The sequence below is a fragment of the Sebastes umbrosus genome, chromosome 13, assembly GCF_015220745.1.
Source record: "Sebastes umbrosus isolate fSebUmb1 chromosome 13, fSebUmb1.pri, whole genome shotgun sequence".
Lineage (NCBI taxonomy): Eukaryota > Metazoa > Chordata > Actinopteri > Perciformes > Sebastidae > Sebastes > Sebastes umbrosus.
In genome coordinates this window covers 11,271,210-11,287,131 of record NC_051281.1, presented here as the reverse complement: position 1 = coordinate 11,287,131, position 15,922 = coordinate 11,271,210, and the positions used below count along the sequence as shown (strand labels likewise).

General features: G+C 41.4%; 1 protein-coding gene across 4 annotated transcripts in view; it reads right to left on the bottom strand.

The window, feature by feature from the left end:
- LOC119500239 (E3 ubiquitin-protein ligase SH3RF3-like) overlaps window positions 1-15,120 on the bottom strand; it is a 102,610-nt gene extending 87,490 nt beyond the window's left edge. For 3 of the 4 annotated variants that reach the window (XM_037789879.1, XM_037789880.1, XM_037789882.1), the window contains exons 1-2: window positions 14,806-15,120; window positions 14,265-14,772 (exon numbers count right to left, since the gene is read on the bottom strand). In XM_037789879.1, coding sequence (XP_037645807.1) covers window positions 14,265-14,684 — 420 coding nt within the window. In that variant the 5' untranslated portion in view covers window positions 14,685-14,772; window positions 14,806-15,120. The remainder of the gene's footprint in view (window positions 1-14,264; window positions 14,773-14,805) is intronic. The other variant, XM_037789881.1, reaches the window with a different exon arrangement.
- Between the last annotated feature and the right edge of the window lie 802 nt (window positions 15,121-15,922).

Below are 15,922 nucleotides of genomic sequence, written 5' to 3'. Positions count from 1 at the left end.
TGCCAACAGACAAAATGCCGAACTCGGGGCTTCAAAACGGCAGTCCACAAACCAATAGGTGTCCACTTATCATATACAGTCTATGGTTTTGGGGGCTTGACCCATACTTGGAACTATAAGATGCTGCGATTTCAACTACTCTTTTTTTATTGTCTCTTGCAACATCATCAACTTAATGATAGTGCATACTAAATTGCTTAATGCCCCATTGAACGTATATTAGAAAATTTGAAAAATGTGCATCCTTCCCTTTTTTTAAATGTAGTTTAACTTTGAACAGTTCTGCTTTCTTGCAGCGCAGTGTTTTGCTGGTTTAGGGTAGTTTGAGATATAAATGAGGATACATTTCATAATGCAGTAAATAAGAGCATGCATTTTCATTGTCCTGCTTTCCTCTCTAGTTACACAGGCATCATGATGTATCACAGATCACTGTGTGGCGCATGGTAGCATTATTGTGAGGAAGGAATCCTTTTTATATATGACATCCTCTCTATACTGTTTATTGAGGATATTGTTCAGCACAGCCTTTTGGCCAGTATGTCACTCTTGTTGCCAGGCTGTGAGGCAAAAGAGGAAAAAAGTAGAAAGGTAGATGATGGAGAGGAGAATAATGTGTGAGATTGAATCCAGTTGGGAATTACAACAGAATAATAACTGTGACATCACTATCTGTCTCCCTGGAAACGAGGTGTGGAGGGGATGATGATGGATCTAAAGTTTCATTGCAAACACATGTGCAAGCACACACACACACACACAGGGTAAAGGATAGAGTCACCTACACACACATTCCCAAATACCACCCCACACACACATACTTTCAGATAAACAGATAAAACCAAACAACAGAGTTGCTCATTTACAGGAAAGGTCATTTTAGTCAGGGCGGCTCCAAGCTGAACATGACTCAACACTTTGTCTGTGCAAAAAAAGCCCCTTAAAACAAACATTTTTGGACTGAAGCTCCTGAGTGAGTTGATAAAGTGGTGTGTGTCGTGTATGTGATTCATTTCCATCATTACCCTTTTTGCAATCTTGAGATTGGTTCACCCACAGAAAGTCACAAAGTTGTTGATATATATATCGTGTGGTAGCACACTTATAAAGTCCAAAATGCCTGCAGATGCTCTGATTATTATCTGATTTACACTTTAAATGAGGAGATCTTTCTGATGTCGGTGTGTAGTAGGCATATTTACAGTACAAAATTACATTTAACAAAACTATTAAGCTGATGTTGAATGTATTTAACTCTTATGTACTACAACAGATAAACACACTACATTATGATCATAGCATTGCGATACAATTCCATCAACAGTTAACATAGTGAATTTTTGCCCAGTCCTATGAGTCCATATTGGATGATATTGCAGCAAATAGAAGTAGAGGTTCAGGTTGATGAAAAGTGAGTCACCAGCAGCAAACAGTGTTTGTATAACTGCTTCCATTTGCCACCATTGGCAGTAGTTGTTGTGTATTGTACTGGTACATGTGACGCCTACACATAACGTAGTTGAGTATAAAGTGTTATCAGCAGGTGGATGTGATAAGCACCGTACACTAACAGCCAGCAAAACATGCTTTCCCCTCACAGTGGGCTCTTTTTCAGAGTTTCCCATTGAGAAGTGTACACATACTGGTACATGTAGGCATTCACAGGCTCCCTGAGTAAGGAAGTGACAAGCTGTTTCTGAACATGAATAGCACATGAATAGCACTGAAATAGTTATATTTTCACCGGAGCACAAAGTAGCTGCTTACACAGCAAGAGTGAATGTGTTCTTCAAGAGAGAAATTTACACAGTCCGCCCAAAATGTAAGTGTTGGGCCTCATTGCCTTTCGGTTTCTGGTTCTTGTGGGTCAATTTTTTTAAGATTACAGTTTAACTACAGTAACATTGTGTTGTGCATCTATACAAATCATTACCAGATTAGGTGTGGTATTTGACTGCAATAACTGGAAACAAATAAGACCATCACCAAGGACACTGGCAGCCTTTTCCAGCCTTTACTTAAGCGATAAGCCACGAAATGCCATAATTTACAGCGATTTTACAACAGTTTATGGATGTTGGCAGACATGACGTGGAGCATTTGTAGATTTTTTCATAATTTGTAGCCTATTATCTGGAATACAGGGTGTCAGGAAGCCTTCACTACAACCTTGTCTCCTACAAAATTACATTTCATACAACTAAACTGCATTCTCAATTACGTTTCAAGGGAAACATATTTTCTCCCGGATTACGGTCGCAGTTTTAAACAGTTCTAAACATGTGGTTAACGTTGTAAAATGAAACAAAACAAATACTGTGTATGCAACAAAACTACTTAGTTAAGTATAGGCAACAAAAATACTTGGTTATGTTTAGTAAAAAAGCACCGTGGTTTGGCTTAAAGTGAATGACATTGAAACAAAACAAAATAATTTTGTTTAGGTATAGGCAACAAAAACCAGAGAACGGTGAGATTTAGTTTCACATGGGACACGAACGGCGGCCTCCTGGGGGAAAGTCCTGTGTTTGCTTAACCCATCTGTAGTGGACTTTCTCGCTTGTTATACTCGTTATTATACCACAAAACTTTCAATAATGTTTTTATACCACGTCATTTTCAATGATGTCATTATGCCACGTAACTTTGATTAACGGTTGCTCGATATTCTACTTCACCGACTCTGGACGTCACTCATTATACCACGTCACTTGCTGCGGCCTTCTACGGACCGTCATTACAAACGTATTTGTGATACTTCAAAGACAAACGTAGTCCGTGACAAAATACGTTTCTCTCTACACATACGTAATTGAGAATGCCGTTTAGTTGTATGGGAACATCATTTTTAGGAGACAGGGCGCAAACATAAACATGCTGCTAAACATCAACCCCTACCTCTTTTTTCATGAAGAGAGTAGATTTATGTAGTGATGTACATTTAAGCTCCAGACTGGTCTGTGCATGTTGCCGTGGCAACGTGTCTCTGTTGATATGTCTCATCATCTTCTCCCTCATCATCTTCCTCTCTACTTCTCTCTCTCTCTCTGTTTCTTAAAGTGACACTTACAGTAATAGCAAGACTAAACAGGTCATAGGTCAGATATTTAGTGGCTGTATAATATCAAGTACATGAGAAATTAACAGTTGGTTTAGTGTCTCTGGAGGGTAAAGCTTTTCACATTTAAGAGCAGAGGAGTTTGATTGTCCCAGTGTTTCCATTGTTCCCAGTATAACAAAAAAAAACAAAAAAACACAAGGACAGAGGGTGGTATTTGACCTCGCTTTGCTCTGCTTACATAATCCCTGTCCTGGAGGGAGAAAACTGCCAGATCCCTCTTATACACACACATGCATACACACACCAGACCCCAAGCCAAAAATGCTCTACATAACTGCCTCTAGGCTTTTGCGTTTTCCTTCCAATTTTCCCTGCACACTCCCTTTTCCTTCTAACATACTACCATGACCCACTACACACCCCTTACAAACACACACACTATCCTCATTCTAAAACCTCAAGTCCAACACTATAAACTTTGAGAAATTCCTCTTAAAAACATGAAGCAGCCAAACAACACACACATGCACATGATGATTTATACGCACACTGTATATAATAAACACACATAGCGCATTCATTTCAAAGTACACATACAAAACGCCACCAAACACCACGCCAACATGCATATGCCAATTCAAATATGCACACGTAGCATTTATGCATAAACAAAATACATAGACACACACACACACATGCACGCACACACACACACACACACAGCCAGCAGTGGATGATTGGACACAGACGTCAGAGTGGAAAGCTGATCACAGTTGTACTGCAGCCATGAACACTGTGGATCAGAGTGTGTCCCGAAATAACCTGAAATGTTCTTATCTGACCCCCAAAAATTCATATGCATGCAGCACACATTTCAGAAGAATGTCGCACTTATCCTCAGTGGAGAAAAAAAATATGATTACAATATTCCTGCATACACAATTTGTTCTGAGTCATACTCACTCAGTTTATGGTGGCCATATTAGTCCACGAGTACTGCAATAATTTTCCTGTAATGTTCATGCTCCTGCTCCTATTATATATGTTACATGCTTGGTATGTTTGTGTAGATATCATATTAAGCACATTTTAACACCTAGACTAATAGCCTATGTGATTTATAATATTCTTATCGAATTTATATATTAGGGCTGTCAAATTAATCACATTTTTTATCTGTTCAAAATGTACCTTAAAGGGAGATTTGTCAAGTATTTAATACTCTTATCAACATGAGGATATGAGCAAATATGCTTGCTTTATAAAAATGTATGTACCTATACTGTATATTCATTATTGTAAATCAATTAACAACACAAAATAATGACAAATATTGTCCAGAAACCCTCACAGGTACTGCATTTAGCATAAAGAAATATGCTCAAATCGTAACATGGCAAACTCAAACAGGCAACAACAGCTGTCAGTGTGTCAGTGTGCTGACTTGACTATGACTTGATCAAAACCGCATGTGATTATCATAAAGTGGGCATGTCTGTAAAGGGGAGACTCGTGTGTACCCATTGAACCCATTTTCACCCCTTTGAAAATAGCCATGACAGTTCATGGCCAAAAGTTCAGAGCATTAACCTCCTTCATGACAAGCTCGCACTAATGGATTCCTTATGGTCTTCTTATGGTTTTCTAGTTTCATATGATGCCACTATCTTTATTCTAGCTTTAAAACTGAGCCTGCTACAACCTCCAGAAGATCAATTGCATTAAAGAAATTAGTGGTGTTAAAAATTTGCACTAACGCTTTATTATTGTGCTTTGAACTTTGATATCCGCATGACATACCGCATGTGAAACTTTTTTTAGTTTGCTTTGTTTTGGGATTTTGTTTTTGGAGTCTTTGATGCCCTTTTCCATACTTTACAAGTGTAGTTTAAAAAGTGCAATTAACACATTTCAAAGAGCAAATTATTACAGAAATAATCCTTTAAGAGGGACTGAACTAACTTAGAAAGTTCATTCAGTTCCTTCGGGCAAAGTAAAAAAGAGGGGAAAAGAATGACTCCACAAAGATCCATAAACACTGCTGGTGATGAATTGAAGTTGAGAGCTGTGAGAATGAACAGCAGGTCGATGAAGAGGAAGACCTGTATTTGCTGCCATGTTTCCAAATTCTCTTCAGATGTGTGTGTATCTGTGTATGTGTCTTTGAATGTGTGTGTATATGTACACTGATCTCTCTTCTCTACTCTAGCCAAGACTCTGTTTCCTGCCAAGTCTAAAGTGGGTGGTGGGTGCATTTCAACATCTCTCCATTACAGAGAAAGATGAGGAGGAGTAGGTGGAGGTGGAGGATTGAGGAGGCATTTCTGCAACAAGACAGGAAGGAACTGTAACGTATTACCACACAGTCATACACACACACCTGCACTGCCTGACACCTGGAGAAACCACAGTGTGTTTCCACGAATCTTTCCCCCAAGAGAACCGTTCCACTTCTTCAAGCACATCACCAGTGGAACCTCATCTGTTATTACAACAGACACGCAGATTACGTCGCATGCTGCCGGAGGAGTCAGCAGACTCTCGACACCAAAGTAAAACTACCTGGAGTCACAAACTATGACTCGTAACACTTTTCCCTGCATTGTAGAAGACTGTTTAAAGCTGCTTGGGGTAATTTTACACATTGACCCAGATGGCAGAGTCCCAGATGGCAGCAGGGGGTAACTCTGGTTGGGTCTGAATGGTGCCGGTTTCATTAGCCAGAAAACATGTAATGTGATGCCAGCGCAGGAGCTGTGACTTTCCCACCAGAAAGCGGCATATGAACGCCCACCCACGTTGGACAGGATTCTAGATGGTGCACTAATTATGAAGTTGTTGCTTTACACAACATGGCACGCATCATTGCTTCCTCTGTTGTCTAAGAAACTGCTTACTTAAACACATTCATTTTAGTTGGTAACACTTGTGACCTACAGTACAACGTGAAGCTAATTCTACTGTTGCACCTCATCCAGTTACTCTTAATGAGTTGAGCTGTGTATTGGCACGAATCTGGCGATGCAATACTTCTCATGATACATTTGGGAAGACCTATTGTGATGTATTCCACTCAGAGAGTGGAAGCTAGCTAGCCAGGCTGCTGTTGGAATTTAAGTAATATTTTGAATATCTATTTATCAACCAATCATATTACAATCAGAGTTACGGATGTCAAATTCATGGCACATGGAGAACACATATGTAGGGGCTGCTATCGTTGCAGAGAAATACTAAAACTTATAATTCTTCTCTTTGGTAATTGTAATTTTGACCACGTAAGTACAGTACACAAGTCAAAACAAACGCCAAGGATATATATCATGATTTTTAATTTCTGAGTGACTTTAAATGTGTAAAATGTGATGACATATCTACACGTTGTCATGGCATGTTCATGGTGCCATGTTTCAATTTCAACCTTAAAATATGCCCCCATTCGTCCATCTGAAATGTAATGGCTTGACCAGTGACCAGTGACATCTCACCCTCATCTCCATAGTAACAATACAACCAGGAGCGAGGGGGTTAACCCCTTAACCTAATGTGTTTGTGCCCATGTGTGTATTTGTGCAACTGGGGGATGGGATTGATGGGATTCCACCCATACACCCGTGGGAATGGCAGTCGAGCTCGAAAGCTTGTTTAGGCTTTAACACCCATTACGCATCAACCCCCTAAACTAAACAACACACACATGCACTATCTCATTACACCATCACCCAAGCTATAAGCTGCCCTCGACCGCCACCCTGCCTCCATCCATCAATCCATCATCTGTCTGACCGACCTCCTTCCATCTCCATATCTGGATGAGCAGGATGATGGCGGGGCCAAGGATGACACTAATGCAAAATGATGACACTAATGCAAAATGACATCACCCAGATTCAGGGCAACATGGACACAAGTAGTTAGAGCAACACTGATAACTAAAGAAAGAACATACTAGGGACATACTAGCTGGTCAGATGATGCAAGATTTTGAGTAGACGGGAACTATCTCCTTCTGTGAAAGGGGAGGAGGCTCTCTTATTTTGGCATTGCTGCATCATCACATCAATTATATTATCAATACATATCCAAAGCTGTCTTTTCATATTTGGCCAAGCTGTTGCCGTCATCCTCTGTTTACCACATACAATACACTATTTAATTATTCCCGTTTAAGCAGTATTTTTAGTACCAACCTATTTCAATAGAAAGTAAAAATAAATGCACTTTCAGAGGCTTCTCCAGGCAGATAAGAGTAAAATTCTGGAGGAAACATTAACACAGTGAATTTTGGCATGAAAACGGTTTAAACTACAAAATGTTGAATGCTGGCTGTGGGCAGCTTCATTGCAAACCATTCGAAATCCAATTGTGCACTGTGTTTACTAGGGGAAAAATGTAACCGGTAAACAAAAACACAAGCATGGAAATAGATGAATGCATACTATATGTTTGCATACACAAACTTCACACACAAAGCACAAAACAGCATAATTCCCAAGAGATCCCAGGAAGCACAGAGCATAGTTGTCTAGTTTTAACTGCTCCTTAAATGGCAACTCGTGCATGCATATGTGTGTGTGGAGGGAAGCTTCATTATATGGTAACACTGAAATTAATTAAGTTCTCTTCACACAAACATCAGAGAAAAAGCAAGAGGAAGATGTGAAAGAATGAGTAAAGAGCGACAGAGGAAAAAGATGTGTTTGTGCATTTGAGTGTTCATTTTACAATCTGGGTTGCATAAGGTTGAGAAGGCAGAGAGAGAGATATTTCACACACACACACATGCAAAGAGAGAGAAATGTGTCCAGAGAGATATTCTCAGACATAAGAAGATGAATTGTGTGTGTTTGTGTGTGTGTGTGTGTGTGTATGTGCATGTACAGCGTCAGGCCTTCGTTCAGTATTTATGAAGTGAGGGGGTAATGTGGAGGTAATGACTGAGGACTTGTTGTTTACTGCCACAGATCGGCGGTTTATAACACTAATGAATGTGAATGAATGTGCATGCACGTCTGTGTGTGAGCGTTTGTGTCAGTGCGTGAGAATAAACGCAGAAAAATGAGGCTTCCTCGCACAATATTATTGTAAAGGTGTGGGAGATATCAAGATTACTGCAGGATTACAACTATGAATGGAGCTGTAGAGCGGGAGAGAGACAGAGAGAGAGAGAGAGTGTGTGTGTGTGTGTGTGTGTGTGTTTGTGTGTGTGTGTGTGTGTGTGTGTGTGTGTGTGTTTATGCTTTTGTATTTCTGTTTATGAAGACCAAATTGTATTTTAGAGTGAGGATTTTTGGAAAGTGAGGACATTTTGGTCAATAATACTAGTACTACGCTGTTCTTGGTTTTAGGGTTTAGGTCAGAATTAGGTTTAGGTTAAGGTTAGGCGTTGGGTGTGTGTGTGTGTGTGTGTGTGTGTGTGTGTGTTTGGGTCCTTAGTACAATACAACACAAACGACTTTGGTTCAAAGGATCATTACAGGGATTGGTAACAGACTATACTTCCTTTGTGGAACCCCAACGTAATCCGTACACATGGGAATGACAGGGCAAAGCAATATCTCACTCCAGAGATGAAAGCAGCTGGCGTCGTTGCTGCTATACGTTTCCGTGGTAACCTCGGGTGTCACCAGAGCAACCCCAGGTAAATACAGGTAAGGGAGAGGATCAAGGGTTGGGATCATTACTGCTTTGATTGGGAACTGGACAGGTGGAGTGTAAACAGCAAATTTCAATAGGTTTCTGAATATAATTACATATACAGTATTACATATTTGATGATTTATTAATACTACATTGGGGTGTCTAACAAAAATTGATTTTGATTTGACATTTTGATCGTCAGAGCTCTCTAGAGTCCCATCATAGTGGCCTGTATCTGATGAGAACATGGAGAATATATTGGATTCTTGTTCTTGTTTGATATTAAAATAATCAAATTACATGATGTTTAATACTTTCAGCACAGAGCTGAATGAATATTTTTCCCAGACACTTGTAAAAACCTACAGTGTCTTTGACAGATGCTTGAATAGATAAATAGATCAGCTTTATGAATACCAAGCAGCAACCTGGTTTAGTCACTAAGGTGTGAAAGAGAGACCACATAATCAATAAGCCCCCCACTCTCAAAGAACTATACACTCCTAGAGGACATATCCTGCCAAGGCCGACCGGCAAAGACCAGTAAAAGATCTTGAATCAGTATGAGTCATCCACCAGTTTCGTTGCTAGGTATGAAACATTTGTAATGCCTCAGTTAAGTGCAGTCTTGTATATTTGCATGTTTTCAAACTTTGCACTTTTCTGACAGCTGATCAAATAAAAACAAATCAATGCAAAAGGCATAGGCTGTAGAAAAATGAGACCGTAAACGGTTTCTACAAATGTATTGCACTGTATTTGTTGCATTTTTCCAAAGCTCTGATTTGGCAAGAAATGTCCAGGATGACATATGGCACAAAGACAGAGCTACAATTAAAACAGGAAGAACACTCACTTTGAAGTGTTTTTCTCATAAGCGTACTAGAAAGCAGTTGCGGAGTACTTACATACCTCCACCAAGGCTGAAATTTGATAACATATTTTGGCAAATATCCAGCTAACAAACAAACAAACAAACAGACCAACAGGGATGAAAACATGACCTTCTTGGCAAAGTAACAATGACAGTCTCCATAGCTACAGGAGACATGCAGTATCAACTGCTGGGATGTCAATAAATACCTGGAAAAACCTAGATAATAATCAAATCATATACCAGTGTAATGTCAGGAAATGTCAGATTCACTCTCCTGTACCATGAAAAATGACTAGCAGTCAAATAAACTATTCTGTAATCAGCATTCTGTATTTAACTTTATTTTCTTGCTCATATGCAACAGGGCTTGGACGATACACCTATCTCCCAATTCGATACTATCACGATGTGATGTGTGCTTTGCTTTTCCTGGTAATGTGTGAAACCCAAAATATTTCTAATAGACAGACTAAACTGAGACTGGTTCCTGATCAACATCTTGTCCTAATCCGAAAAAGCAAAACCACTCCATTTCTCACAAATATCCAGTCCCATTATTCAGTTTACATGACACTGTTACATTGTCAAAACACCTCTTCTGTTTGCATACTGTATGTGTCTTCACACTGATGTCTGTGAACGGAGGAACAAGTGTCGAGTCATCTCTGCAACGGCGGATGTACAACACTGCAGCTGAGGGACTAGTTAAGGGGCTGCCAAGTCATCAGCTGCTAACAGGCTCAACATTTGTCCATTGGGGCAAAAGAGCAAGACGAAAAAAATCTGCCATATGATACAAGTGATTAAGTACTTGAATACTTGCCCCAGTGCCTGACCTAGCAGTGGTATAGTGAAATATTCCTGTAAACTTTTTATTGGGGTTAAGATTAGGTAGGTTTTTTAAATTGACCAGCAAATTATCTGTTTCTGAGAAGTCAACTTCACACAGTGGGAAAAAAAGAAATGATCAGCTCTGATAAACTCTTATCGGTCAAAGAAGAAAGTCGGCAAAAGAGGCTCAAAGAGCGCAGACAGCAAGGAACAAAGCTGACTCAGCATGTCTGCCTCTTTTTCCATTTCCATAGCAACACATTCATTTTCATCTACAACCCCTAATACCTGACGCAGAGTGTTCTGTGTGACCCGAGTGACTCCTTTAATAACTGTGTGTGTGTGGTACTGCATTAGCGTGTCACTCAAACTCAGATTTAACTCCCTTTGCAAGACCCCTGCTCTTTGTGTGCAGGGGGATGCACTTCCAAATGCACACACACACACACTCACACACCCCACTGTTAGAGCAGATTAATTCACACTTTCATCACCAAGCCTTGGTCCCAAGGGAGCCTCGAGGAGACTTGGGCAAAGTGACTGCAGGGGATTGCAGAGGGTAATGGGTTATAAGTGTGTGTGTGTGTGTGTGTGTGTGTGTGTGTGAGTGTGTATGTGTGTGTGTTCACACTGGCAATAAAGGCAAGGTCCACAGTGAAGTGCTCTCCCCTCGGGCCAAAACAAACACAGACTGGCCACCACAAAAGATGTGTAGTGTGCACTGTGTATATTTTGTGTGTATGTGTGTGCGTGTGCATGTGGTCCCTATAGGTTAAAAGTTCTTTCAGCCACACAACTTCAGAAATTTCCAATTTTTCACTATGTTATATAAAATTAAAATATCAGAGATTTTCTGGTTGCTGCTTTTCTCTGATTCATGACACGATAAAGTGAATCCCTTAAACTGTTGGTCAAATTAAGACCTTCTTTAGGCTCTACCTATTATATTTCTATGGGCTCTATAGGAAGTTACGATAAGCACTTGTCTAAAAATAAATACAAAATAATCCTTTGTTGCAGCATGTCTCTTTTGTATGTGCGCATTTTTTTCTTCAAGGCATCAAAACTGCCCTGCAGGGACCGATAAAGTTTATTGAGTGAATTGAAATGGAGTGTTAAGTGTTAGTGGAAATGTCACTGAGGGTTTGGATTCCTGTTCATCGCCATGAATGAGTGACTGCTCACTGCTGCTGCACTTCATCACACCAAAGCGCTCCACTGCTTCAATCAATGGCTAGCTCGCCTGATAAGTCTTGTTGTACTGAGTAGGGGGGTGTGAAAGCGGATGGCGGCGCCTGTGTTAGCCTGATTGTTCATTGCGTCCCTCTTATTGGGAACGTCGCTAAACTCTGCTGCTGAGTGGAAACATGAACACACCTGCCCACGACCACCCTCATTCACTCCAACTCCCGAGAAATCCCACTGCATTTATGAGTACGCAGCACACAACACAAGCTCACCTTAGACAAATACGGTATATCCGTCTTAACAAGTTACAACATGACGTATTGAGTCTGGAAATCTTGTCTTTCTTTAAAGAAAAACAAGTAAGAAAAGCCGGCAGTGAGGTGAGGTCATGACTATTGTTTCTTCTGCAATGCATTTTGTATTTTTTATTTCACATGAATCCAGTGTTTCTTTATGATCTATGACAACTCCTCAAATGTGAGGAGCTGCTTTCATTTCTCTGTTTCATGTGATTGTGTATTAAATATTTGGGGATTTCTTGGCTGCTATCAGACAAAATTTCTATTTTTGATGTTTCATAGTTTATGCCCATATGTTCATGGACCATCTGTCTATGCACCTGTCTACTAGGTGTGCATTATGCAACACTTAGTTTGACAATAAATAGATTAAAAAAAATTAATTGAAGAACTGAAAAAAACCCATCTAATTGAAAGGTATCTAATATATATATTTTTTAAATGTTCCTAATTGCAGCCATAGATTTTCCACCTCATAAGCTTCTAGGAAATGAAAATGCAATAAAACTAGGTATTTCTATATTACCACAACTGCCTGACAGTTTTCAAGATTGGTGTGTAAGATCTATTCCAATTGGAGGCAAAATGACAACCAACATTTCATGCAGCAAGGTGCTGATGCTGTCACATTTTCTGTCTAATTGCTACATTACAGCCACATTCCTCATCACCTCTCACATCACAGCACGAGACAAAGCATGGGATGCTCTGCATAGCAAGTAAACAAGACTCTCCATTCCTCTGCCTTATGAAACCTCACACTGCTGCAGCCTGTGGCCAACTGGGCTTCACCAGGACTCTGGCAGCAACAGTATCACAGACAGGTGACCCTCTCTGTCTGTCTGTCTCTCTTCCTCTCTCAGTTTATTTATCACACCTCAGTGGCATCACAGGAAACACATCCTCATTATGATGCCAAGGTAGTGTCACATCAGAGAATATCACACAGGCACAACTGGTGATAACTCAGCAAAACAATCAACAGACAACAATACCTCGGTCAATAGATCTATGTGTCATCAGATATGACAAAGCCACAGCAGTGCACACTCCTGTCCTTGCTCTGTTTCCATGTCTCATAATTTGGTCTCTGCTACCAAGTTTGTTCCTGGTCCTATAGTTCTCGAACAATCTATGCTGCAATCAGAGCGTAGTCTATAAATTTGCATCCATATAACCATACAGCAGCTGGATATATCTGTGCAGGCAGCATTCAGAACACACTGTTTCCAATATCCAGCAAACATCAGAGATAAACAATGGGAAATTCGTCTGAACAATTGTCTTTAAAATCCTCTTCTGCTGCTTCTGCTGCTACATGCTACTGGGCAGCAATCTTAAAGTTGTTATTGTGTTTTGTGAAAATAGGCTCCTGACTATACCCTCAAAATGTTTTAGGAAGTGTGTGATTTAGTGAATAAACAAGGATTCATGCACATTCCTGTCCTTGCTCTGTTTCCATGTCACCATAATTTGGTCTCTGCTACCAAGTTTGTTCCTGGTCCTAGTTCTCAAACAATCTATGCTGCAATCACTGCGTGAACAATCAGAGCATAGTCTATCAATTTGCATCCATATAACCATACAGCAGCTATATATCTGTGCAGGCAGCATGCTGAACACACTGTTCCCAATTTCCAGAGATAAACAATGGGAAATTCGTCTGACCAATTGTCTTAAAAATCTTCTGCTGCTGCTGCTGCTACTGGGCAGCAGTGGAAGCAATCTTAAAGTTGTTATTGTGTTTTGTGGAAATGGGCTCCTGACTATACTCTCAAAATGTTTTAGGAAGTGTGTGATTTAGTGAATAAACAAGGATTCATAAAATGGTGAAACATGCAAACATTGTTTGGGGTGTTTAGTGGTCTTCAGAGAGAGATACTTGCACATATGGATGATGGGAACAATCAGAGCATAGTCTATAAATTTGCATCCATGGTCTCTGCTACCAAGTTTGTTCCTGGTCCTAGTTCTCAAACAATCTATGCTGCAATCACTGCGTGAACAATCAGAGCATAGTCTATCAATATGCATCCATATAACCATACAGCAGCTGGATATATCTGTGCAGGCAGCATGCTGAACACACTGTTCCCAATTTCCAGCAAACATCAGAGATAAACAATGGGAAACTTAAAAATCCTGCTGCTACAGGCTACTGGGCAGCAGCAGAAGCAATCTTAAAGTTGTTATTGTGTTTTGTGAAAATGGGCTCCTGACTATACTCTCAACATGTTTTATGAAGTGTGTGATTTAGTGGATAAACAAGGATTCATTCAAATGGTGAAACATGTCAACATTGTTTGGGGTGCTTAGTGGTCTTCAGAGAGAGATACTGGCACATATGCATGATGGGAAAGTGACCAACCTTAACAGGAGAGCTCCGGATGGCTACCGGCAGCTCTCTGATCGCACTGCCCGGGGGAGAAGCGCATATCCCGGCTGCGTAGCCCTGCAGCGAGCCCCCGGCCAGGGACTGCCTGCCTGCTCCTCCTCCTCCTCCTCCTCCGTTGCCTCCTCGCTGCGGCCGCTGCTTGATGCCGTCCAGGAGGCGAACCAGCAGGATGTTGGCTGGCAGGTCGTCCACCCCGCAGTCCACCAGGATGCGGCACTCCGGGCAGCGCAGCTCGTTCCGGGAGCTGACGATGTTCTCCAGGCAGCGGCGGCAGAAGGTGTGCTGGCACGGCAGCACCTTGGCCGTGGTGTCCAGGCGCTCCAGGCACACCGAGCACTCCAGCAGATCCAGCAGAGACGAAGACTCGTCCATGTCGGCGGAGAGGGTGAGCATCTGGGCTTCTTCAGTGTGACTGGATCGTGTTGTACGGTAGAAATGATCCGGAGGTGCAGATCATACTGGGCGCTGAGCGGTTACCCCGTTACCCCGGTTACCCCGGTTACCCCGTTACCCCGTTACCCGAGTGTTGGGGATGTTTCTCCGCTCGTTCCGTTCCTCTCTGCGCGTCTCTCCTCAACGTGTTTCTGTTGCTGTGCTTTCTCTCTCTCTCTCTCTCTGTGTCTCTCTCCCTCTCTCTCTGTGTGTCTCCTCTCTCTCTCTCTCTCTCCAGCAGCTGTGCAGAAAGCGGTGAGGTCACGCTCTCATCATCATCATCATCCTCCTTGCGCAGATCAAGAACTGCGCGTAGAATTGCGCGCTCACGAACTGGTGGAGACAGATTGATACAGACTGAGAGAGAGAGAGAGAGAGAGGAGACACACAGAGAGAGAGGGAGAGAGAAGGAGAGAGAGGGAGAGAGAGAGAAGGAGAGAGAGACAGAGAGAGAGAGAGAGAGAGAGAGAGAGAGAAGGAGAGAGAGGGAGAGAGAGAGAGAGAGAGAGAGAGGGAGAGAGAGAGAAGGAGAGAGAGACAGAGAGAGGGAGAGAGAGAGAGAGAGGGAGAGAGGGAGAGAAGGAGAGAGAGAGAGAGAGAGAGAGGGAGAGAGGGAGAGAAGGAGAGAGAGACTGAGATAGAGAGAGAGAGACAATATATGTTTTTGTTTTTATTTTGTTCTTTTGTTCTTTTTTTATTTTCATTTATATTGAATTGAGGGAGAGAAAGAGAGAGAGACTGAGAGAGAGAGAAAGAGAGAGAGAGAGAGAGACAGAGAGAGAGATTGATAGAGACTGAGAGAGAGAGAGAGAGTCAGATGGATACAGACTGAGAGAGAGAGAGGGGGGGGGGGAGAAAGAGAGAGAGAGAGAGAGAGAGAGAGAGAGAGAGACAGATTAATACAGACTGAGAGAGGGGGGGGGGGGGAGAAAGAGAAAGAGAGAGAGAGAGAGAGAGAGAGAGAGAGAGAGAGAGAGAGAGAGAGAGTTGTTACCAGCCAGGTTTTTTCTCTCCTCACACCTTCACACCGACTGGTTAAGAAAAGAAATACGCACAAACTAAACTAAACTGAGAGGATGTTGAAAGGTGTTCAGCATCTCACCTGCTCACAAAAACTAATGAAAGTATAGTCATAAACTTAATACATCCGGGCGTCAATTCACAAAATCATCAGCTACTGCTGTTCAGTATTTTCAATG